The following is a 22,229-nucleotide window of genomic DNA, read 5'->3' as shown; positions in this document are numbered from 1 at the left end:
TGAACAAGAGGGTAAAAGCACCACTTGCCTTGAAGCATGTAAGCTCAAACTTAAACATCTGCACTTTTGCTATAAAAAAATAAAATAATAAAGTACCTGTATAAATGCATAGATATGTACCCTGTAATTTTTAAAAAGCCTATACAGTTTGTATTGGTACACAATTTTTACACAAAGGTGCTAAATTGCTCCCAAATGTAAGATTGTTGTATCATAATAGTAGAATAAGCACCCCTTAGTTCTATAATACTTACAGTATAAATATATATTTTTAATTTTCCTGGTTGTTACCCCCTTATTCCCCAAATTTTGCATATTGTTCCCTTATACTTACGTGGAAGTACTTCATATATAATTACAGAAAGTTACGCTGTAAATTCGTCTTAATTATGTACTTTCCGGGTTGTTATCTAAAGCGTTTTCCAAACATCATTTGTCTATGTGTGTTTTGTGATCAAGCATCACTGATGTGAAACTTTAATGTCTATTTTTGTCATTATTGAAGCATGAAAACTCCAGTTGCAATTCGCTTTCACATGAGCAGTGTGTCATAAGGGTTTGAAATAGCATGAGGGAGAATAACAAATGACAGAATGTGAACGATCCCTTTCCTTTCTTTGTGCCATGTCCTCAACATATCTTAAATTCCTCACTGACAAGGCATTAAATACAAGCCCCAGCTTTACTGCCCCTGCCAGGGTTTTCTCAACAACCTCTCATTCGTATACAGAAGAAAAGTCCAAGTGGAGGGAACATTAAAATTCCTGCTCCTCCTCTGGTACAGTAGCCTGATCTCAGATCAGTGTATCGTTACCATAGCGCTGTGCCTGAGTCAGTGAGGTGGGCGTTCATCTCCACTATCGAAATCACGGCAATGACCAACGATGAATGCAGTTTCTTGCGTCGCCGAACACCTTTAAGGAATGACGCGCGGACGATGACCTTTGCCCGTCGACACAAGAAGACTCCGCAGATGCAGATGCCAGACGCGGAGCGAGCGTCACCTGCGCGGCTGATGCGTGTCCGATGCGTAAAAGCGCACAATGAACACAAGCTGCGCGCTCTGCGGTTCCAACGCGCTTAATATGAATCTGGAAATGTGAAAGGCTGTGGATTAGGAGGTTGTCGGGTGATGCAGATCGCCCTCCTTTGTTCGCTCAGATGAGGGGCTGACGTGTTCCCGGGGGATTTTCAGTCGCGGTTCAAACCTTGAGACGCTGGCGAGTCGGTCACACACGTAACACACATACACACACACACACACACACTCACTCAATGCTGCTATGACTTCCTGCATGCGTCCGTACTGTGATCTGTTTGCTCTTCGCATGCTGCTGCTCGTCTCGGTGCTGATACTGCTCGTGAGGTCCGATTCGGGTGAGTTTGCCTGTCTACCGTAACGCTTTCACTGGACGTGCAGTGTGTTTCATTGTATTTACCCTGTCATGGTTTAGTCAGATGCATCTTAAAATCATGAACTCAATGAATGGGAATGTCAGTGTTTACACATGGGGCAAGCTGTCACGCGGTTCTCAGTTTAGTAACTTGAGTCAAAACTGTGTATGTTCGTTTTAAAGTGTCTTTATTTAAAAAAATGTATTTGTTACTGAAATTGTCCACATATTCTTATGTTAGGTCGTTTGTTTGGTAGCAAGAGGTGAAACACATCATTCAGGCATGAGTCAAGTGTATAGGGTACTGGAGGGAGATTGTAACAGAAAGACTGTCACAAGAACATGAAATGTCAAGTTTATTCATCAGTTTCTCTGATATTGTTGTTGCTTCTCCCATTTATGCTATTTCACATTTACTTTTGCTCTATAATACATTTTTAATTCAGATACAATGTGGAAAATATTTTTTGTGTTAGATAGCCTAGTATTTCATATTTTAAACACAGGTATTAAACTCGTAAACCTGCTAACAGTGAATGTTCCCTAACATTCTGGCAAGGTTCTCTCAAAGTTATGAACAAACATTCTTCCAGTAACGTTAATATAACGTTCATTCAGAGCTGTCTGGTCTTTAATAATGTTCTCAAAATGTTAGCACTAAAACATTATCCAACGTCGTTCATGGAATGTTTTGGTAACACTTTATTTTAAGGTGACGTAGTTACTACTACATATAATTACTATAGTAATAACAGTAAATTATGCATAATTACAAGTAACTAATCCTAAACCAAACCCTAAATGTAGTTAATTAATATTACTCAGTACTTATTTGAGTAACTGCAATGTAATACGTCACCTTAAAATAAAGTGTAACCAATGTTTTTTTTCCCAAAAATGTTTCAGTTGGACACTTTTTAAACGTTACCACTTGTTTCCGAACGTTCAGAGAACATTCACATGTAACGTTCCCATAACGTTTGCAGAATTTAATGTTCCGTAACATTCACGCAACCAAGAAAAAACACTTTTTGAAACGTTCAGAGAACAATAACATTCGATGAATGTTCATATCTTCTTATCGGTAACGTTTGCAAAATGTTCTTAGAACTTATTTTTGTCTGATGCTGTATTAGGAACCACTAGAAAAGAAAGGTTGTATACAGAATGGTTGTGCACATGAATATCTTCCCATTGATGTGCTGTGTTCTCTGCCAACAGTGTGCTGTAGTGTTCTGACAGGGTGTGTGTTTGACACAAAGGCCCGCTGAAGATCTGAACTCTTGCTCATTCATGTGTAAATGTCTCTGTGTTCAGCAGATAACCGGTGCCTGTCTGCCCTCGCCTCCACATGTGAAGACTGTCTGAGACGCGGCCCTGAATGCGCATGGTGCTCTCAGGAGGTAGAGTGTGTGTGTGTGTGTGTGAGAGAGAGAGAGAGAGCTGCTATTGTTGTATCTCGGCACACTGCTCGAGTTTTAAGTGTGTGAAGCGCTCGTCTGTTAGTCAGCGATAAAACACCAGAGCCCTAATACCCAGAATGCTTCGAGAGCTTAGGTGATCGTGGGAACCCGTAAAATAGAAATGCAGAAACCGCTGATATGGGCATGAATGTATTGATATGGCAATGATTGGTTACAAGGTAGTGTGTGACGTCAGAAACACCAGCGATTTCAAAGCGTGTTTTTGAGACTGTCTTTGGTTCACTGCAGTTTTTCAGCAATGCTGTCGACGTATGAATTTACACACGGTTTGTCTTAAAGGGGTGGTTCGGGATTTTTGACATCGGACCTCATTTTTAAGTCAGCCTGGTTGTTATTCATCAGTGGAGACATTTAAAAAAAAAAATTATCCAGTCCTTATATTTGGATAGTTAGCCGATGCTAGGCTAGCGCGAGTCAATGGTATATGTTAGCCAGCCATTAAAAACTGTTTTACCCACTCCACAGTGCACCAAACGCAAATCAATTATAACACTAGACTATCGATGTATATGTCCGTAGAGAGAATAATGTTAGAAATCAAACTTACCTTTTCATCACATTGCATTAGTTATAATTTGTTCCCTGTAATCATAAGCCTTGTCTACAGCAGCAGCGGAGTGATATTGATTACCTAGGCAACCGAGTGAGCCGGTACACACATGACGCAAGTGTATTTACCTGCCGCGACTTTGATATCGCTGAGGAATGCTAGCTAACGTTAGCTGGATGTAACGACTGTAGTGCGCTTCTGTTCTGTGTTTACTTTTTGCCGCATTACTAACCGGAGCAAAGTAAAATTCCGCAGCTGCTGAGAAACTAGTTCCTTTGGGATCATTGAGATGAAAGGTAAGTTTGATTTCTAACATTATTCTCTCAACGGACATATACATCGATAGTCTAGTGTTATAATTTATTTGCGTTTGGTGCACTGTGGAGTGGGTAAAACGGTTTTTAATGGCTGGCTAACATATACCATTGACTCGCGCTAGCCTAGCATCGGCTAACTATCCAAATATAAGGACTGGATAATTTTGAAAAAAAAATGTCTCCACTGATGAATAACAACCAGGCTGACTTAAAAATAAGGTCCGATGTCAAAAATCCCGAACCACCCCTTTAAAGCACATTAAAAACACCACATAGACACATAAACAACATTAAAAACTTGATTTTCCGTCACCACAGGGGGACTTTAAACTATGAATGAACAAATGCTGAGCAATTACAACTGTTAGTTTAACACAGTGTTGTTAATGCTAATTGAAATAAAGCTGAAATATGATATTTTTTTAAATACATATAAGGCGAAAAACGTAAGATTTTAAAATTTGAAAGGTTGCTTTGGCAAGTAAATGAAATAAGTCAGTTTAATATGAAGTAGTACAACTATTAAAACCAAAACCAATCAAATTAAAGCTATATTAAAAATTACCAAAAAATTCTATACAAATAAATAAATAAATAAAAATAAAGTACTAAAAACTTAAATAAATATAAATTAAATGAAAGCTAAATAGATCTGACAAAATCTAATAAAACTGACAAAAGTACATAAAACAATTACTAAAATGTAAAGTAAAATTAAAATGAAAAATGTAAAGCTAGTTTAAAATATTAATAAATACTATAATAGTTTATGAATACTTCTAAAAGAACACTGTTATATATATATATATATATATATAATAAACATATATAGCAAAATTAATGAATAAAATAAATCAAAATAAATCAAATTATATGTACAATTTTGAAAAAAAATAGTAATAATAAAAAATTGTTCATTAATAAATCAAATCTGTCAAATCTGTTAATTGCATCTAACATAAAAGTTTGTAAATATATAATGTGTGTGTGTATATATATACTGTATAGATATACATTCACACACACACATATTATTAATGTTAGATGCAATTAATCTCGATTAATTGATTTGAAGGCACTAAAATAAACGTAAACATTTATAATCAGAGCAAAACAATTTTTTTATATTGTTTCAAGAATCTCACATCTTTTAATAAACAGAAAGATTTGAGAAGCGAGTCTACCTCAATCAAAAGAAATGTGAGAGTTTTATCTATTAAAGTATGGTTGTGTTGGTTAGCTAAACTAAGTCAGTTTATAGAGCTTTAACCGACATGTTTATTGTCTCGGGAAAAACACTTTCTTTGTGGTTACGAAATGAAGTTGATTAAGCGGCTGCGGCGCTCGGCACCAGTCAGAATAATCCCTGACCCACGTCCCAACAACAGTCTCTGAGCCAAAGAGCTTTCAGTAATGCCACCCTACACAACAGTGCCCTGTTCCTTGAAGCTCAGACGTCTGCAGTGACCCTTGACCTTTGGCTTGTTTACCCTGACAGAGGTTTCTGGACGGGGCGCATGTGAGTCAGCGATGCGGATCTGTGTCCGACCTGCGAGTCAGGGGTTGTGAAGAGGAGTTTATCGAGAACCCGAATGTGAAAGTGGAGGTGAACGCCACTATCAGCAGCTCACAGGTGTCACCGAGAGAGGTTTCCATACACCTACGGCCAGGTAACCACATGTGCCAGGATAAACCACTGAACTGATACACAAATGCCCTAGAAAACACAATTTCCACAATACTGGGAAAAACGGGCATTGCGATATTATATATTGCAATATGAAAAAATACAGGGAGTTTCACCAGATGACTTGAATATCATTGGAAAGAATGAATCATTCTAGAAATATTGCAGTGATTTTGTTGGGGAGAAAAACTGCATAGAAAATATGTTTTTAATTAAATTTTTTTTAAAAGTTGAAAAAATACTCTGAATTCCCCAAAATGAAAATGATCCTTTTTGGGGTGAACTGTCCCTTTAAGTGTTAAATCCTTTCAGGGCTGAACAATGTTGGAAATACTTGAAAAATGTGGGTGATCATCCTTTGGTTTAAATCTTTCCAAGAAAGAAAATCAACGTGAACATGAACAGAATAAAAAAATTATCATTGAGTTTTCATTGGCCACATTTACCACACTGACCAATTCTATAAATTATGACTATAAAACAACATAAAAAAAATAAATAAAAAAAATTACTATAATAATTGTGATTATTATTAAATATAGTAAAATAAGAAATATGTTGTAATAATATTGTACTGTAAAATAAAAAAAATGTAGTAATAAAATAAATGTTCCTTTACTGTAAAATTCTGAAAATGAGGCTTTTATTTTGACGAGTTGCCGGCAAATAAATGAATGCGCCGCCGCTTTCAGAGTGAAGGAACTGTGCAGCTCACAGTAAATAACCCAATCCGTTCGGAGAACTACACATGTGGAAACCGACAGCACATATATTTATACTTTTTTAAATCGCAGCTTGTGCACTGAGCCATATCAATTTTTATTTCATATATCATATAGCCCTACCAAGAACACCCTAGCAAACCTAAAACAGCTTAGAAACCATATAACAACAGGCTAACATAAATGCAGAAACCCACAGCAAAACACCCTCATGAAATGTACAATAGTGATGATGATGATGATGTCATTTCCTGTCTCAGGCAGCGAGGCCAGCTTTGTGATTGAGGTGCATCAGTTGGAACGGTACCCTGTGGATCTGTACTATCTAGTGGACGTCTCGGCGTCGATGAAGGACAACCTGGACCACTTGAGGACTGAGGGTCTGGCTCTGTCTCACCAGATGAAGGAGCACTCCAGCGACTTCAGAGTGGGCTTCGGCTCTTTCGTGGATAAACCGGTGTCTCCGTACATCGACGTGCACCCCTCCAAACTCCTGAACCCTTGCAGGTGAACAACCACCAGGAAACAAGAGTCACGAGTCTCATTAGAATGAACTCTTTAAAAAAAAAATGTTTTCATTGTTTTTAATAATTACATGTATTTAAACATATTTAAAAACATTTCAATTCATTCAAAAAAATATTTAAAATAATTTAGCCATTTCTACTAGTCAGCAATGAGATTTTTGAAAGGGATTTTAGGATAAACATGTGAGTCTTTTGAGATCTCAAGAACCTTGAGATCTTTTTGTAAATATTATTGCTCTGTATCGCTCGCAGTTTATAAAAAAGATTATTTTGTACAAATTGTAAATCTTGTGAAATCTTTTTGTTGCCTTTTTATGAAGGACCTTTGATAATGACTTCGTGAAATGGCACTGCGAACAGAAAGATCCAAAAATATTCTATATCTGATTTCCTTTCAGTTTCAGTTTCAGGATTTACTTTGGAGGATTTACTTTTTGTTTGAGGATTTACTTTAAAAAAGAAATAAAAACAGTTCAACTGTTGGGAAATGTTTGAGCTCAGTGGATCTCAGTGTTATTTTAGTATTAGTATTATAGTATTTATTCATATTTTGAATTGCTTTTATGTTTATATTTTCAGTTTTAATAATTTTTTGTTTTAGTAATTTGTGCTTTTGTCATTTTTATTAGTTTTTGTTTTTAGAAAAATATATTTTATTAATTTGTAGGATTTATGTGTATTTTAGTTTTAGAAAGTTTAGAACTTAATATTATTATTATTTACTTTTATTTATTATATTATTATTATTTATTTATTTTAGTGTTTTAATAGTGTTGTGCTTTTGTCAGTTTTATTAGGTTTTGTTTTTTAAATATTTCTATTTAGCAATAATTTATATTTATTTTAGTTGTTTATTTTAGTACTTATTTATGTTTTATTTTTTGTAATTTTATGTGCTTTATTTTTCTATATAGCTTTAATGTACTTTTATTTTAGTACTTATTTTATTTCAGTTAGTTCACAAGGGAACATTTCACATTTTAATTTACGTTTTTTTAAGTTTAAGTTTTTCCGTCCAATATTTATATTTTATTTCATCTTTATTTCAATGACTGAAAATTATTTTTAGTTATTAATTACCACACTGATTGATCTCTTCTGTAACTCTAGAGGAGAGACACGGCAGGGTTCTTTTGCTGAGTAAAAGCAGGAGACGAACTCTGAGAAACAATATATTGAAATATTAATGAGATCTGATCTGTGATTTGTCTTTCCTATGGGAAGCTCCAGAGGTCTCTTAGCTGATCCCAGGAGTCTAAATCCAGCCTGGGTGTCCCGGTCTGCATTCCGTAGTGATCTCATTCTGACTAGTGTGGGAATATGGTGTGGATGACCTGTAATCTCTCTCTTCCTCTCTGGCCGTAGTGATTATGAAATCCACTGCAGGCCCGCTCACGGATTCATCCACGTCCTCCCCGTCACGGAGAACATGACAGAGTTCACACGGGTCATTGAGGAGCAGGGGATCTCTGGGAACATGGACACACCCGAGGGCGGCTTTGATGCCATGCTGCAGGCCACAGTTTGCCAGGTAAACCCACCTGAGGGTGATACACCAGCACAGTGCAAAGTCGTGTCCCAAATGGGGCTCTATATGCAATTATACTATGAATTTTATACGTTTTTCGTCATTAAACATCAGAGTCTAATAGCCCCTCCCCCTCCGCAACGGTCCGGCTGGAAACAAAGATGCCGTGATGCCAAACCCCCTTATGGAAGAAGAAAGCCGTCGTGTTTACCACTGTGACAATGAGTGACCTTGAGTACAAGGTTTCAACTTTTGTATTTAAAGCCTTGCATGGTCTGGCTCCAGTTTATATCTCAGACCTTATTTGTCCATACTCTCCCCGAAGATCTCTTAGATCATCCTCTGACAAATTATTAACCATTCCACTGTCTCTCTTGAAATCTAAAGGTGGCAGAGCCTTTTCCGTATTTGGTCCTAAGCTGTGGAATTCGTTACCTCAATTTGTTAGCTTATCTTCTTCCGAAAACGTGTCTTTTTTCTCAGGCCTTTTCATAAGTAGTATTAGTATTTTTGTACGACTGTTATTTTTTTAATGTGTTTTTGTGAAGCACTTTGGTCAGCAGTAATGTTGTTTTAAGGTGCTATATAAATAAAAGTGACCTTGACCTTGACCTTGAGCGTTTACCAGGATCAACTAAACGCTACTTTAAGTGTTAGATGGTTGCGAGCCACTGCCAGTTGCATCGGTCTATGAGGGTTTGCAGCATTTTGCCAGAGTGGGTGTTTTCTGTGGTTGCTAGGGTGTTCTAGATGGTTGCTAAGTCAAAAGTCCACCCTCAAATCTATTGTGACCAAGTGTGCCGCACAAGTCCTGAAACGTGAGGCCAAAGCGTTTGGATCGCCCCCTGCTGGCTGGCTCAGTATAGGTCATAAACCCCGCCCTCTCCATGTAATCGAATGGGACGTGAGACAAACTAAAAAATCCAATAATATTTAAAAAAAAAAAATTCAAAAGATGGTTTCTGTAATTTTTAGTAGTTCTCATCACGCAGATGTATGTTCAAGTGCCCGTTTTCCCAATAAGTTTGGTTTTAGTTAGTTATTTGATGCTATAGAAACGGGGCGTAACGCCATGATTGACAGCTGTGCTAGCGAATGAGTGTGGGCGGGACCTTGAGACCGTGGCTCCGCCTCCTCAGGGTCACGACTGCGCAGACTCTGGCTCTGAACTACGGAATCGGTAACGTCTGTTTCTAGGATATTTTGGCTTTATTTTTCTACAGTGGAAGGAAGTGGATACGCGCTGTCCATATTTTTTACAGTCTATGATTGTGACTGATGTTATTAATTTATTTTATTTTTAGTGTTTATTTATTTTTTATTAATGGTGATTGCTTGGTGGTTCCTTACTGGCTCAAGTCAAAAGAGCCCACCCTCAAATCTATTATGAATAGTAGTATGTATGTATATATTTCTGTATGCATTTATGCATTTCTGTATGCATGTATTTATTTATTTATCATTTTGTCTTTATTTATTATTCCTTATTTATTATTATGATTGTTACATTTTTTTTGTTAAAAAAGATTGATAAGATTATTGTTATTTATTTAGTTATTTTTTATATTTAAAGTATTATTTAGTTATTTTTTAATAATATATTAGCATTTTTTGTTGTTGTTAATGGTGATTATTTAGTGTTTTCTCACTGACTCAAGTCAAAAGAGTCTTCAAGTCTAATAGGAGTGATATTATAGTTCGTTTATTTATTTTTATGTTTATTTTTTATTATTATTTTTTTAATAATACATCTGTAATTCTTTTAAGTTTTAATGTGATGGTTGCTAGGTGGTTCCTGACCTTAGCCCATCCTCAAGTCTATTATATTATATTGTATTATATTGTATTATATTACATTATTTATTTATTTATTTTTACTATTAATTTATTTTATTTGAGTATTTATTTATTATTATTATTATTAGCATGTTTTATTATCCTCCAAGTGTAGTTTTAAATCATCAAAGTAACAGCACTGTTTCCTCAAGACTGATGATTTGAGGAATGATTAATGTAGCGCAGGGCGATTTACATGTTTGACACAGTTTGTTGAAGTCATTGCATGCTTTAGCAGAGGCTCCACTAATGATTTAACCAGTCCGCTCTCTTCGCTTCTGTGTTTGTGTGCATACAAAGCCTGAAAAACTCGCATGGCTGTTCCTGTGTCATCAGAAACATATTTTCTCCTGCGGTTGCTCCGGAGACTGCATGTCTCAGGTCATTACGCCTGGCTTTGCCTGGGAATGGGAACAATGCCTGAAGAGCCTACGGAAATACTCCGGACCCACAGCGAGAGAAAACAGCGCATTCATGAAGCACGGAGCCGAAGAGCTGAATCAGCCACATCTCTATCTCATCGGCCTGTTTGCAGAGGATGATGTCATCTCCGAGTCATGGGAGGCGAGTTCCTCTTCATAGGCTGTTTGTAGTGAGGCAGTGGACGATCAACAAAGCCTCCAACTGTTGGGATCTTTCCCGTGAAGTACAGTGTGATCTGACACACGAGCGCTCGGGCAGTGGGCTTGAAAGGTTCTGCTGTGGAAAACGACCTTGAATGGGTTTCAGTCTTCATGATGTCCCTCTCTAGCACCCATGCCTCCCTAAAGTCAGAAACTGAAACCGGCACGCATGAGAAAGATGTTGTCTTTGGCACGGAGAGCTCTGACCTTGAAACTGATGGGTCTCAGGTGGAATATTCAGAATGTTGTTTTGCATGAGTTACACAGACTTCTCACTGTTCAGTAACTAGTGGTTGTAACTTTAAAAAGCTGTTCCTGTTGGCATCTCAGCGTGTGTGTTTTTTTTAGCCAAACATTACTCACCCTGGCAGCTAAACCTCAACTGGTGCAGTTTCTCTATTAGTAACACAGGCTCAAGTCAAACTAGATCACTCTTGTGATATTATAGTTCATTTATTTTTATTTTTGTCCTTATTTTTTTGTATTAATTCTTTATTTTATTTTCTGTTTGTTTGTTTGTTTGTTTTATTAGTATTCTATTATTATAATTTTTACTGTTTATTTAATTTTAGTATTTCTTTTTTGTTTGTATTAATTTGATTTTTAATATTTATTTATTTTTATTGTTTGTTTTATTTTTTTAGCATTTATTTATTTGATTGATTTTTATTTTTAGTACTCTTTATATATATATATTTATTGTTTATTTGTTTTATTTTTATTTGATTGATTTTTATTTCTATTGATTAACTAATTTATTATTCTATGAATAGTATTTATTTCATCTTTTATCATCTACTATTTATTTATTTGTATTATTTTATTAGTATTTTAGTGTTTATTTATTTATTTATTTATTTTTGTTTTACATTTTTATTTTCATTTATTCTATTTTTAGTATTTATTTTTATTTATTTGATTTGTTTTTAGTTTTATTTGATTTGTTTTTAGTATTCATTTTTTATTGGTGTATTGTTGCTTTATTTATTTTTATTTATTATTTATTTATTTGCATGTTTTATCATCTCCCGAGCAAAATGATAAATCAGCACAGTAACTCTTCTCCTCAGGACGTGATTTAAGGGATGATTAATTCGAGCATTACTCACCCTGGCAGCTTAACCTCAACTGGTGCAGTTTCTCTATTAGTAACACAGGCTCAAGTCAAACAAGAGTCAAACTAGATCACTCTTGTGATATTATAGTTTATTTTTTAAATTTATTTTTTGTCCTTATTTTTTTAAATTCATTCTTAAATATTAAATCTTTTGTTTGTTTGTTTGTTTGTTTGTTTGTTTTATTAGTATTCTATTATTATTATTTTTACTGTTTATTTTTTTTTAGTATTTATTTTTTTGTTTGTATTAATTAGTTTTTAATATTTATTTAATTATTTTTATTGTTTGTTTTATTTTTTTGTATTTATTTATTTGATTGATTTATTTGAATTTTTAGTACTCTTTATATATATATATATTGTTTATTTGTTTTATTTTTATTTGATTGATTTTTATTTCTATTGATTAATGAACTAATTTATTATTCTATTAATAGTATTTATTTATTGCATGTTTTATCATCTGCTATTTATTTTTTGTATTATTTTATTATTTTATTGTATTATTATTTTAGTATATTAGTATTTATTTATTTAAATTTTACATGTTTATTTTCATTTATTCTATTTTTATTTATTTTCATTTATTTGATTTGTTTTTATTTTTATTTGATTTGTTTTTAGTATTAATTTTTTTATATACATTTTATAACATTTTGTGTATTGTTGTTTTATTTATTTTTATTGATTATTTATTTATTTGCATGTTTTATCATCTCCCGAGCAAAATGATAAATCAGCAAAGTAACTCTTCTCCTCGGGATGTGATTTAAGGGATGATTAATTCGAGCATTACTCACCCTGGCAGCTAAACGCTCTACTGGTGCAGTTTCTCTATTAGTAACAGCGCAGATGGATGCTATATGATGTAATCTTCTGCTGAGTGTGCATTATACCAAACACACACTCAAGCAGATTTGTAAACCTTGATTCATTTCTGCAGAAAGACATCGGCTGGCGACCTGAAGCGAAGCGTCTGCTGTTGGTTATGACAGACCAACCTTCTCATCTGGCTCTGGACAGTAAACTGGCCGGTATCGTGGTTCCTCATGATGGCCGCTGCCACCTAGAGGATAATATCTACTCTCAAACCACTAGCATGGTAAGAAGAACGACAGCACTTGACACACACAAAACACCAGATGCAAAGCTGGTGCTTATACAGATGATGCCGGTTCAGTTCTGGCCTGTGACGTGTCCAAAACCAGTTTCATATCTGGATTTCCTCAAAACATTCCTTACGATATCGGTCCATAAAAGAGTTAAATACTACTTATGTAGTACTTATGTTTGTATGTGTGTTTGTAATGTATATAAGATGATAAGAAATGTTTCTTGAGCAGCAAATCATCATATTAGAATGATTTCTGAAGCATCATGTGACGCTGAAAATTCAGTTTTGATCACAGGAATAAATTACATTTTACAATAAATTCACACAGAAAACAAGTATTTTAAATTGTAATAATATTTCACAATATTACTGTTTTTACTGTATTTTTGATCAAATAAATGTAGCCTTTTTGACCAGAAGAGACTTTACAAACCTTTTGAGCATTGCATTACCACAGTACCGTCCAAAAAAAACATATTAATATTTTTGTTGATATATACTATGATTATCAGCATATTCATATGGTATTTTAAAGAGAATATTTTTGTAAATAGTTTTGGCCTGTTTACATCTGTATGTTTTTCATGATGATTTACCAGTGTAAAATGTCACCACTGATGTATTTTCTGAAATTGCACACATATTTGGCTCCACGCTGCTTCTCTCAGCACCAGAATCTGTGATTTCTCAACAAGCAATAAGCAGATTTGTGTTGCTGTCGTTGTTTTTAGGAGCACCCAACAATCGGTCAACTGGCAGAGAAACTCCTAGAGAACAACGTTTACTCCATCTTTGCGGTGGACCAGGTGCAATATCAGTGGTATGAGGTAATTCCTCTCCCACACCATGAGTTTGGGTGTTGCCTTTCACAGAAATCAATGTATTTTGAAATAGTGATTTCTAGAATGCAGACACTGATTTATAGGAACACACACAGTGACTTTTTGCTCAATCAGTGAATATAGTGCTTTAACAAATCTATTTAACAGTGGTTTAACAAATCAATTTAACAGTGGTTTAAAGGGATACTCCACCTTTTTTTGGAAATAGGCTCATTTTACAACTCCCCCAGAGTTACACAGTTGAGTTTTACCCTTTTCGAATCCATTTAGCCGATCTCCGGGTCTGGCGGCACCACTTTTAGCATAGCTTAGCATAGATCATTGAATCGGACAGGACCATTAGCATCTCTCTCAAAAAAATTATCAAAGAGTTTCGATATTTTTCCTATTTAAAACTTGACTCTTCTGTAGTTGCATCGTGTACTAAGACCGACGGAAAATGTAAAGTTGCGATTTTCTAGGCTGATATGGCTAGGAACTATACTCTCATTCCTGCGTAATAATCAAGAAACTTAGCTATTTCCAAAAAAAGTGGAGTATCCCTTTAACATATCGGTAACACATTTCAATAAGAGTTCAACTTAAACATATTTGATTGGCCATTGGGTTCAAGAAATCAACTGGGGATCCACCGATAAGAACATTTTGGCCAATAACCAATATTTAACCAATAGCCGATATATCGGCCGATAAATCTAAATCCAAATTTTTATCGAATTTTTGAGAGCCTCTTTAAAAAAAGACTCACGATTAAAAGCCACGTTCCAAACTATGTTCTCATTGCAATTTTATTTAACGTATATGACAGACATGTTGCACTGCACTGTATTTTCCTTTTTTTGAAGTGATTCCAATCATATTTCAAGCAATTCAAAACCAATATGACGAACAGTGCGCATCTAAAGTGTCTCGGCTGAAGGAAATAATCCATTATTTATCAGCTTAAATTTCGGCCAAATTTTCTTATCGGGCTGATATTGATAACATTAAAAATGATCATATATCGGCCGATACCGATGTGGTGGCCGATGTATCGTGCGTCCCTAAAGTCAACAGATCTCATCTCTCAACGCTTATAAAAACATGCTTTAAATAGAAACCTTTCAAATTCAAACGAGAGCCTTTGAAAGCAGCGTCTCGTCTGTACTTTCGACAACCCTACCCGAGGAATGAGTCTGCATTATATTTCTGTAGCGTTGTATTTCAAAACGACCTAATCTTTTCCTCTGAACAGGATCTACTGGACCTGATTCCTGGAAGTTATGTGGGCCGACTGTCCCCCAAAGCGTCTAATCTTAAAGACTTAGTAGTTCATGCCTACAAGGTAAACAACATTACTTTCTCTTTCACTTGATAAACACTTTATTCCCTCCATCCACTCAAGGACAATTAGATGATAAGTGCAAAAGTTCCCGAACATTTCGAAACGCTCACAGTGGGGTTTTCAGTTTATTCCTGTACAGTTTCAGTTCAGCAGGAAAAACTCCGGCCAGAATCTGTTCCGGCATGCTTTTAAAGACTTTTAATGCACAACAATGCATTGTCCTCCAAAAAATCCACTGATCCCAGTGAACAGAAGCCTGCTTTATAAACGGCCTCTGGTTACTGGGCCAAAAATGCTGCGAGCTCCAATCAGAGAGCAGCTCAAAGCTGCTATTTTTAGCCTGTCCTTTTCCACGTGAACCTGCTTATACAAGACCGATCATACACTCCTAAAAAAGCTTCTTTATTGGCATCGATGGTTCCATTAACATCATTTAACATTCATGGAATCTTTCCGTTCCACAAAAGGTTCTTTATAGTGGACGAAGGCTCTTTAGATTGTTCTTAGATGTTCTTCACACTAAGAAAAATGGGTTCTTTTAAGGCCTATTCGCACGGGATAAGTATTACCAGGTGACCTCTAGTCATTTGTAATAATTGCGGAGGTTGTCTGTGATCTTAATCCCGCGTAAATCGGCCATTGCTGTGATTTGGCGGGGTCTTATATCATTTTTTCAAGGTTTTTGTTTCCTGTGCGCTTTTTTATCCATCTTTCACGTGTTTTGGGTGCTGGGTCATATCGCTATACACCATACAACTATACAATTAGCAGAAAGAGAAAGATGAAAACCATCAGAACAGCAAAAAGAATGATTAGCTGGAGATGGATGACATGTATAGCAGCATGTGGTAAGGAACATACTTCTGTTTATGATATATCATACAGCTAGACCTATAATAACGACAAGACATTTCCAATCAATAGCCTATTAACATCATATCCGGGAGATACGTCAGTAAATTCGAGTAAAGTCACAGGCTTCGCTTATCCCGTGCGAATGTCCCCAGATAATACTAATCCCGTGCGAATAGGGCTTTGGAAGCTGTTCTTTGGGGAACCAACAATGGTTCTTCTGTGAACCAAACCCCCTTTCAAACCTTTACTTATAAGAGTGTTGTTTGAGACAATGAGGTCTTTCTGAGCTTCTCTCCAACTCTCCTGTCCTGCTTTCCCCGTGTGTTTCTCCTGCAGAAGCTGCTGTCCGATGTGGAAGTGCAGATCGGGGTGGAGGACGGCCAAGCTCACCGGTTCTGGGTCAACGTCACAACCCTTTGCCCCGACGGATCCTCTGTTTCTGGAAACACTAAATGTTCCAGCGTTCAGCCCAAACAAACAGTACGAATGTAGATACATCTGTTTTCAGCACAGGGAACAGAGATGCTGCGTTTGATATCAGAAATGCTCGAATTCGAAGAATAGTTCAGCCAAAAATATTATTTACTCACCCTCGTTTTGCACAAAACCATGATTTTATTTTATTTTATTAAATTTAAAATATATATTTTCATGCAAAACCATAAAAGTAGTATATACTACTGTATACACACTACAGTGTTTTAAACAAAAGAAAGAAATGAATACTGTTATTTTAGTGAGGATGCATTAAACGCTGTTCTTTGGAACTTTCTATTCATCAAAGAATCCTGAAAAACAAAACGTATCACTGTTTCCACAGAGATCTGAAACATCAGCACAGCTGTTTTCAACATTGATAATAATCAGAAATATTTCTTGAGCAGCAAATCCTCATATTAGACTGATTTCTGTAGGATCATGTGACACTGAAGACTGGAGTAATGATGCTGAAAATTCAGCTTTGATCACAGGAATAAATTAAATTTTAACATATGAAAACAGTTATTTTAAACTGTATTAATATTTCACAATATTACGGTTGATATTTCTGGTGTTCTTTAGAATAGCACACTCATCGGCTTAAAAAGTTTCAGAATGAGATGTTTTTATAAACAGAGCTCTGTTATTGTTCTGTTATCTATGCGTCAGTAGTTTTGTCTGTTCTTGTCAAGGTTTTCTTCAAGGTCACGGTTGGGATGAGCTCCTGCCCGGCGTCCGGTGGAGATCAGGAGGTTCTGATGTCCGTGAGGCCTGTGGGATTCAACGAGTCCGTGACCGTACGGGTCCGTCAGGTCTGTGGATGCGGCTGCACTGAGAGGAACCGTTGCCATGACGACCCGAACCCCTCGCCCTGTCCCGCAGAGGCCGACGCTTGTAGAGAGGACGGAACCAAACCCGTCTGCAGCGGGAGAGGGACTTGTAAATGTGGGACGTGTGTGTGCGATTCCAGCAGATTCGGAAACATCTACGGAAAGTTCTGTGAGATGGACGACTTCTCCTGTCCGTACGAGAGAGGCCTGCTGTGTGGAGGTGAGCGCTGACATATATGTCAAATATATAGATAGATATCAAATTTGGAATATGAAAATTACTCTCTGGGTGATCAGAATATATTATATTATTTTGGATTGTGTTATATTATATTGATTGACACACACACACACACACACACACACACACACACACACACACACACACACACACACACACACACACTATATACTATGTGTGTACACATCTATATACAATGATAATAAATCATCATATTAGAATGATTTCTGAAGGATCATGTGACACTGAAAACTGGAGTAATGATGGTAAAAAAAATATATATATTTTTTAAATTATATTAAAATAGAAAAATAACATGTTTAGGTGATTAGGTGAGTGGAGGTGAAGTATTTTTTTTTTTAATAAATACTAAAATTATACTCTCCTCCACTCATCTCCAAAACATGTTATTAAAATGTTACAAAATTTTTTGTATAAAATATACATTTTTATATATTTTATTATTATAACTGTTATAATACATACAGTATATATATATAAAAAAAAAAAATCCAAACTTTATATAATATAACATGTCTTGGAGGTGAGTGGACGGAGGCGAGTATAATTTTTTACTTCTTTTCAAAAAATGATATATACTATAAAATATGAAATTTCTCACTTTAAATCTGATTAAAAAAAAGTTTTACAACTTTATATAATTTGTTTTTATATTATTTTACTATTGTTTTATGTTTTTATATATATATATATATATATATATATATATATGTATTGGATTTTATTTTACAAAATATATAAAATATTAATTTGGTTATTAATTTTTTTGAGTAAAATATGTCATTTTATATCTAATAAATCTTTTTTTTTACAATTTTATGTATAATATTGTAAAATGTAATTTTGAGGTTTAATAAAAGGTGAATATATTAAACAATCAATTGGTAATGCCATCATTTTTGGATAATGTTATGAAATAAAAAACGTACAAATGGAAAGGTACTCATTATCTAATTTTATTTATCATAAAAATGCATATTGTTTTAAATAACAAAAGAAAAATCTCTGGAATGGACACATTTCTATTGGTATCATGTATTGTGTTTTTTATTCTTCTCTATTCAGGGCACGGACGGTGTGTTTCGGGTGAATGTGTCTGTCTCTCCGGCTGGACGGGCGAGACCTGCGCCTGTCCCGTCTCCACAGAGACCTGCGTGTCAGACGATGGCTTGATTTGCAGCGACCGGGGAAAGTGTGTGTGTGGCAAGTGTGTATGTGACGACTCGCGGCGATCTGGAACGTTCTGTGAGAAGTGTCCCATCTGCTACAGCTCCTGTCAATCTCACTGGTAACCACTGCTACTCTTTTGTTGAAGAACACCGTCACTGATTGGTTAAAACACCTGTCAATCACATAATTAATCACTCGCTAAAGATCTATGGCAGTATTAACCCGTTTTAAAGGGTCTTTGCATGCTATTCCCTTTCATTCAAGCGCATGTAAAAGCAGGAATGTAAGCAAATGCATAGAAGTTTTGTCTTCCACTGCATGCAAAAGTTGAACTCAGACCTGGGAATTTTAAAGCGAAAAGATGTTTAACCAATAGGGGATGTAATTGACTCAGATTTAACTCTTAGCTCAAGACAGCAATTTACTTTGCGACCATTAAAAAAGTATGTTCTATATAGTATGAGTGTGTGTAGGATGAATGAAATTCAGACGTACATCCGCCATGTAGTTATTATCATGTGACCCACCAGTGTCAGTTCACTGTCATTCATAAATCCTCTCCTGTGGCCTCATGGGATAGTAAAGAGTCCATCGTATGCACACTTCAGAATCCCACCGGAAGAAGAAGGTCATCCGGAGACTTTTCGTCTACTGTTTTTCAAAATACTATGTATTCGGACATACTATCCTTTTGGCGTACTGTTTTTCATGTACTATATAGTAGGAAAGTACTCGATTTCGGACGCAGCGAAACTTTAAATCATGCTATAGTAAGTATGCAATAAGTATGCAAAATTGCACTGAAATAATTGCACATGCAATGTGAAGAGGTTGTGTAACATATTACTTTATTGTTGAATACTGCATTCTGTTGTTTCACATACAACTCTTAGTATAAATAGTATACAGTAAATGTAGTATGCACTATACACTTGTATGCCAGTATAGCCAGATAGTTGATCATGCTGAACTTTAAAGGGTTAGTTCACCCAAACATGAAAATTCTGTCAGTAATTAGTCTCCCTCATGTCGTTCCAACCCCGTAAGACCTTCGTTCATCTTCAATGACACAAATTAAGATATTTTTGATTAAATCTGAGTGCTGTCTCACTCAGCTCTCAGGCTGTGTCAGGAACATAGGCTTCTATGTTGTTGAAACTTGCCGGCCCAGAAAAGTTAGTAAAGAAAATGTTTAAAATAGTCCAAGTGAGTACAGTGGCTCAACCATAAGTTTATCAAGCAACGAGAATACTTTTTGTGTGCAAAAAAAATAAAACGACTTTATTCAACTCTTCATGTTCTTCTGTGTGTGCCTCTGAGTGAGTTCATGTAGTGTAACAGCGCAGCACTTCTGGGTTGTATGTCAGAACGTAGGCTCACTATTGGCTGACACTGGTCATGTGTGTGATGCGTGTGACGTACAATACAAAGACTTAAGAAACGTACTTGTTTCTCTTTCACAGCCAATAGCAAACAGTCTTGTGGCTTAATGAACACATGCAGCCTGTGATGATGAATCTCTCTCTCTCTCTCTCTCTCTCTCTCTCTCTCTCTGTCTCTCTCTCTCTCTCTCTCTCTCTCTCTCTCTCTCTCTCTCTCTCTCTCAGGAGCTGTGTGAACTGTCACCTGTCTAATGGACTTGAATCGGACGGTTTCCATCTTTGTAATCACAGCTGCGCTCCATCGGTCGACTATGTGGACGACATCACAGGTAGATCCACACAAGTGAAACACCACAAATCACTGCATAGCTGAAGCTCAAGCGCAGAGAGACACTGTTTGACGTGAACTTTATGTTCTAAATGGCCTGTTGTGTGTCTGAATGAACGGTGTTGTTATTCAGAGCTGGTCCGGGGGAAATACTGCCTGTATCCCAGCAGTGATAAGTGTCAGTACCGCTTTCTCATGGACTTGACTTCAGATCGACCTCAGCTGCACATTAGTCGACATCCTGGTGAGGAAATGAATTCTTCTCTTCATCTTCTCTTCCTCCTCCTCCTCCGCCTTTCCCTGCTCCACCTCTGTTTGACAGTCCTGAAAAATGAGAAATTATATTTTGCTTACAGAATATGAAACCTATTTTAGCACCATTTGTGACACATATTCAGCACATTTTCCCCACAAAAATTTTAATTACTGGAATGTGTGCAGATGTTTTAGTTTTGAGGGATTTTTTGTACTTGCCATTGCTGATTCTCTTTCGATTCTTATAAATATTGAATATATATATATATATATATATATATATGTGTGTGTGTGTGTGTGTGTGTGTATATATGTATATATACTGTATATACACCAAACACACACACACACACACACACACACACACACACACACACACACACACACACACACACACACACACACACACACTCACACAGACACACACACATAGACACACACATTTTATTCCTATTTTTGGATAAAATAATTGTGTGGAGGTGAGTATAATTTTTACATTTTATACATTTTAATATAATGACATTTTAAATATTAATATTAAATTTGAAAATGTAATAATAATAATAATAAAAAAGTTTTATATATTAAATATTGTGTCCAGGTGTTTTAGTTTTGAGGTTGTAATTCTTATTACTGTAATATAATAATAAATCATTGTGATTTTTAATTGTAGTGAATTGTAAGTTATTTATTTTATTTTATTTTATTTTATTTTATTTTATTTTATTTTATTTTATTTTATTTTATTTTATTTTATTTTATTTTATTTTATTTTATTTTATTTTATTTTATTTTATTCCACCTCCTCTGTGCCGTTTTATTGCTCGTTTCTCTTTCATCGCTCAGGAGACTTAAGGAGAGTAACTATTCTTTGAAGTCTAAACTTGGTCTCAGATGTTCCTCCTTAAATTCCTTTGTCGAAATAACAATATGTTCATGAATATGAGTCAGAGGAGAGCAGCTCCTCAGATCATTTGATCATTTGCGAGATCTGATTTGGTTACAGACCTTGGGATCTTGGCAAATCTAAGAACTGTTTGAGATCTCGTCTGAAACTCTAGATGAATGTGAGATTACTGTGGTCTTTCTTTCAGGAGAAACACTTCTGATCTCATTGGAAAAACGACTGAAATGTTAAATCCATGATTACTTTAAAAAATATTAATTGCAGTGATGAAATTGTGTCAAGCGGATAAAGAGATTCGGGGAAAGGGTTTGTTTAGGACAAAATAATCCAGTAATTCATTCATAACCTAAACATCAGCCAGATGTTTCTGTTGTGTGCAGTTACAACATCAACAACAGCTGGAAAAGAAGCTCTCTCAGGCCTCACACTGATCACTGAACCAGCTGGACATGCAGGGCTTTACACTGCCCGAACACACAGCCAAAATATAGATCCCGTCTTCCGCTTCCAGTACCAAATCCAGTAGGTTTGGCTCGGATCCAGTCCGGCCCAAACACAAAGGAGATAAAGTTGCATACTGACATTTTTGCAGGTTTCCATGGAGATCTGGAAGCAGAGCTGAATTCAGGTCCACACACACACACACACACACAATGGCTCATGCTGTTTCCAAGAAACAGTGAGGGGGCGTGGGG

The 22,229-nt window shown here is 35.7% G+C and overlaps 1 protein-coding gene across 3 annotated transcripts in view; it reads left to right on the top strand.

Annotated features, from left to right (window-relative positions):
- Positions 1–186: 186 nt before the first annotated feature.
- Positions 187–22,229, top strand: part of itgb8 (integrin, beta 8) — a 28,685-nt gene continuing 6,642 nt past the window's right edge. Inside the window, exons 1-13 of one of the 3 annotated variants that reach the window (XM_082186395.1) lie at positions 187–1,377; positions 2,715–2,797; positions 5,244–5,415; positions 6,415–6,661; positions 8,047–8,212; positions 12,729–12,887; positions 13,631–13,726; positions 14,976–15,065; positions 16,257–16,400; positions 17,093–17,450; positions 18,558–18,780; positions 20,270–20,373; positions 20,506–20,616. In XM_082186395.1, coding sequence (XP_082042521.1) covers positions 1,284–1,377; positions 2,715–2,797; positions 5,244–5,415; positions 6,415–6,661; positions 8,047–8,212; positions 12,729–12,887; positions 13,631–13,726; positions 14,976–15,065; positions 16,257–16,400; positions 17,093–17,450; positions 18,558–18,780; positions 20,270–20,373; positions 20,506–20,616 — 2,047 coding nt within the window. In that variant the 5' untranslated portion in view covers positions 187–1,283. Of the gene's footprint in view, positions 1,378–2,711; positions 2,798–5,243; positions 5,416–6,414; positions 6,662–8,046; positions 8,213–12,728; positions 12,888–13,630; positions 13,727–14,975; positions 15,066–16,256; positions 16,401–17,092; positions 17,451–18,557; positions 18,781–20,269; positions 20,374–20,505; positions 20,617–22,229 lie in introns of all 3 variants that reach the window. The other 2 variants (XM_082186394.1, XM_082186396.1) reach the window with 2 other exon arrangements.

This window comes from Leuciscus leuciscus (assembly GCF_965113295.1).
Source record: "Leuciscus leuciscus genome assembly, chromosome: 12".
In the NCBI taxonomy this organism is placed as follows: Eukaryota; Metazoa; Chordata; class Actinopteri; order Cypriniformes; family Leuciscidae; genus Leuciscus; species Leuciscus leuciscus.
The sequence above is the reverse complement of the archived record's forward strand: the minus strand, read 5'-3'. Positions and strand labels throughout refer to the sequence as shown.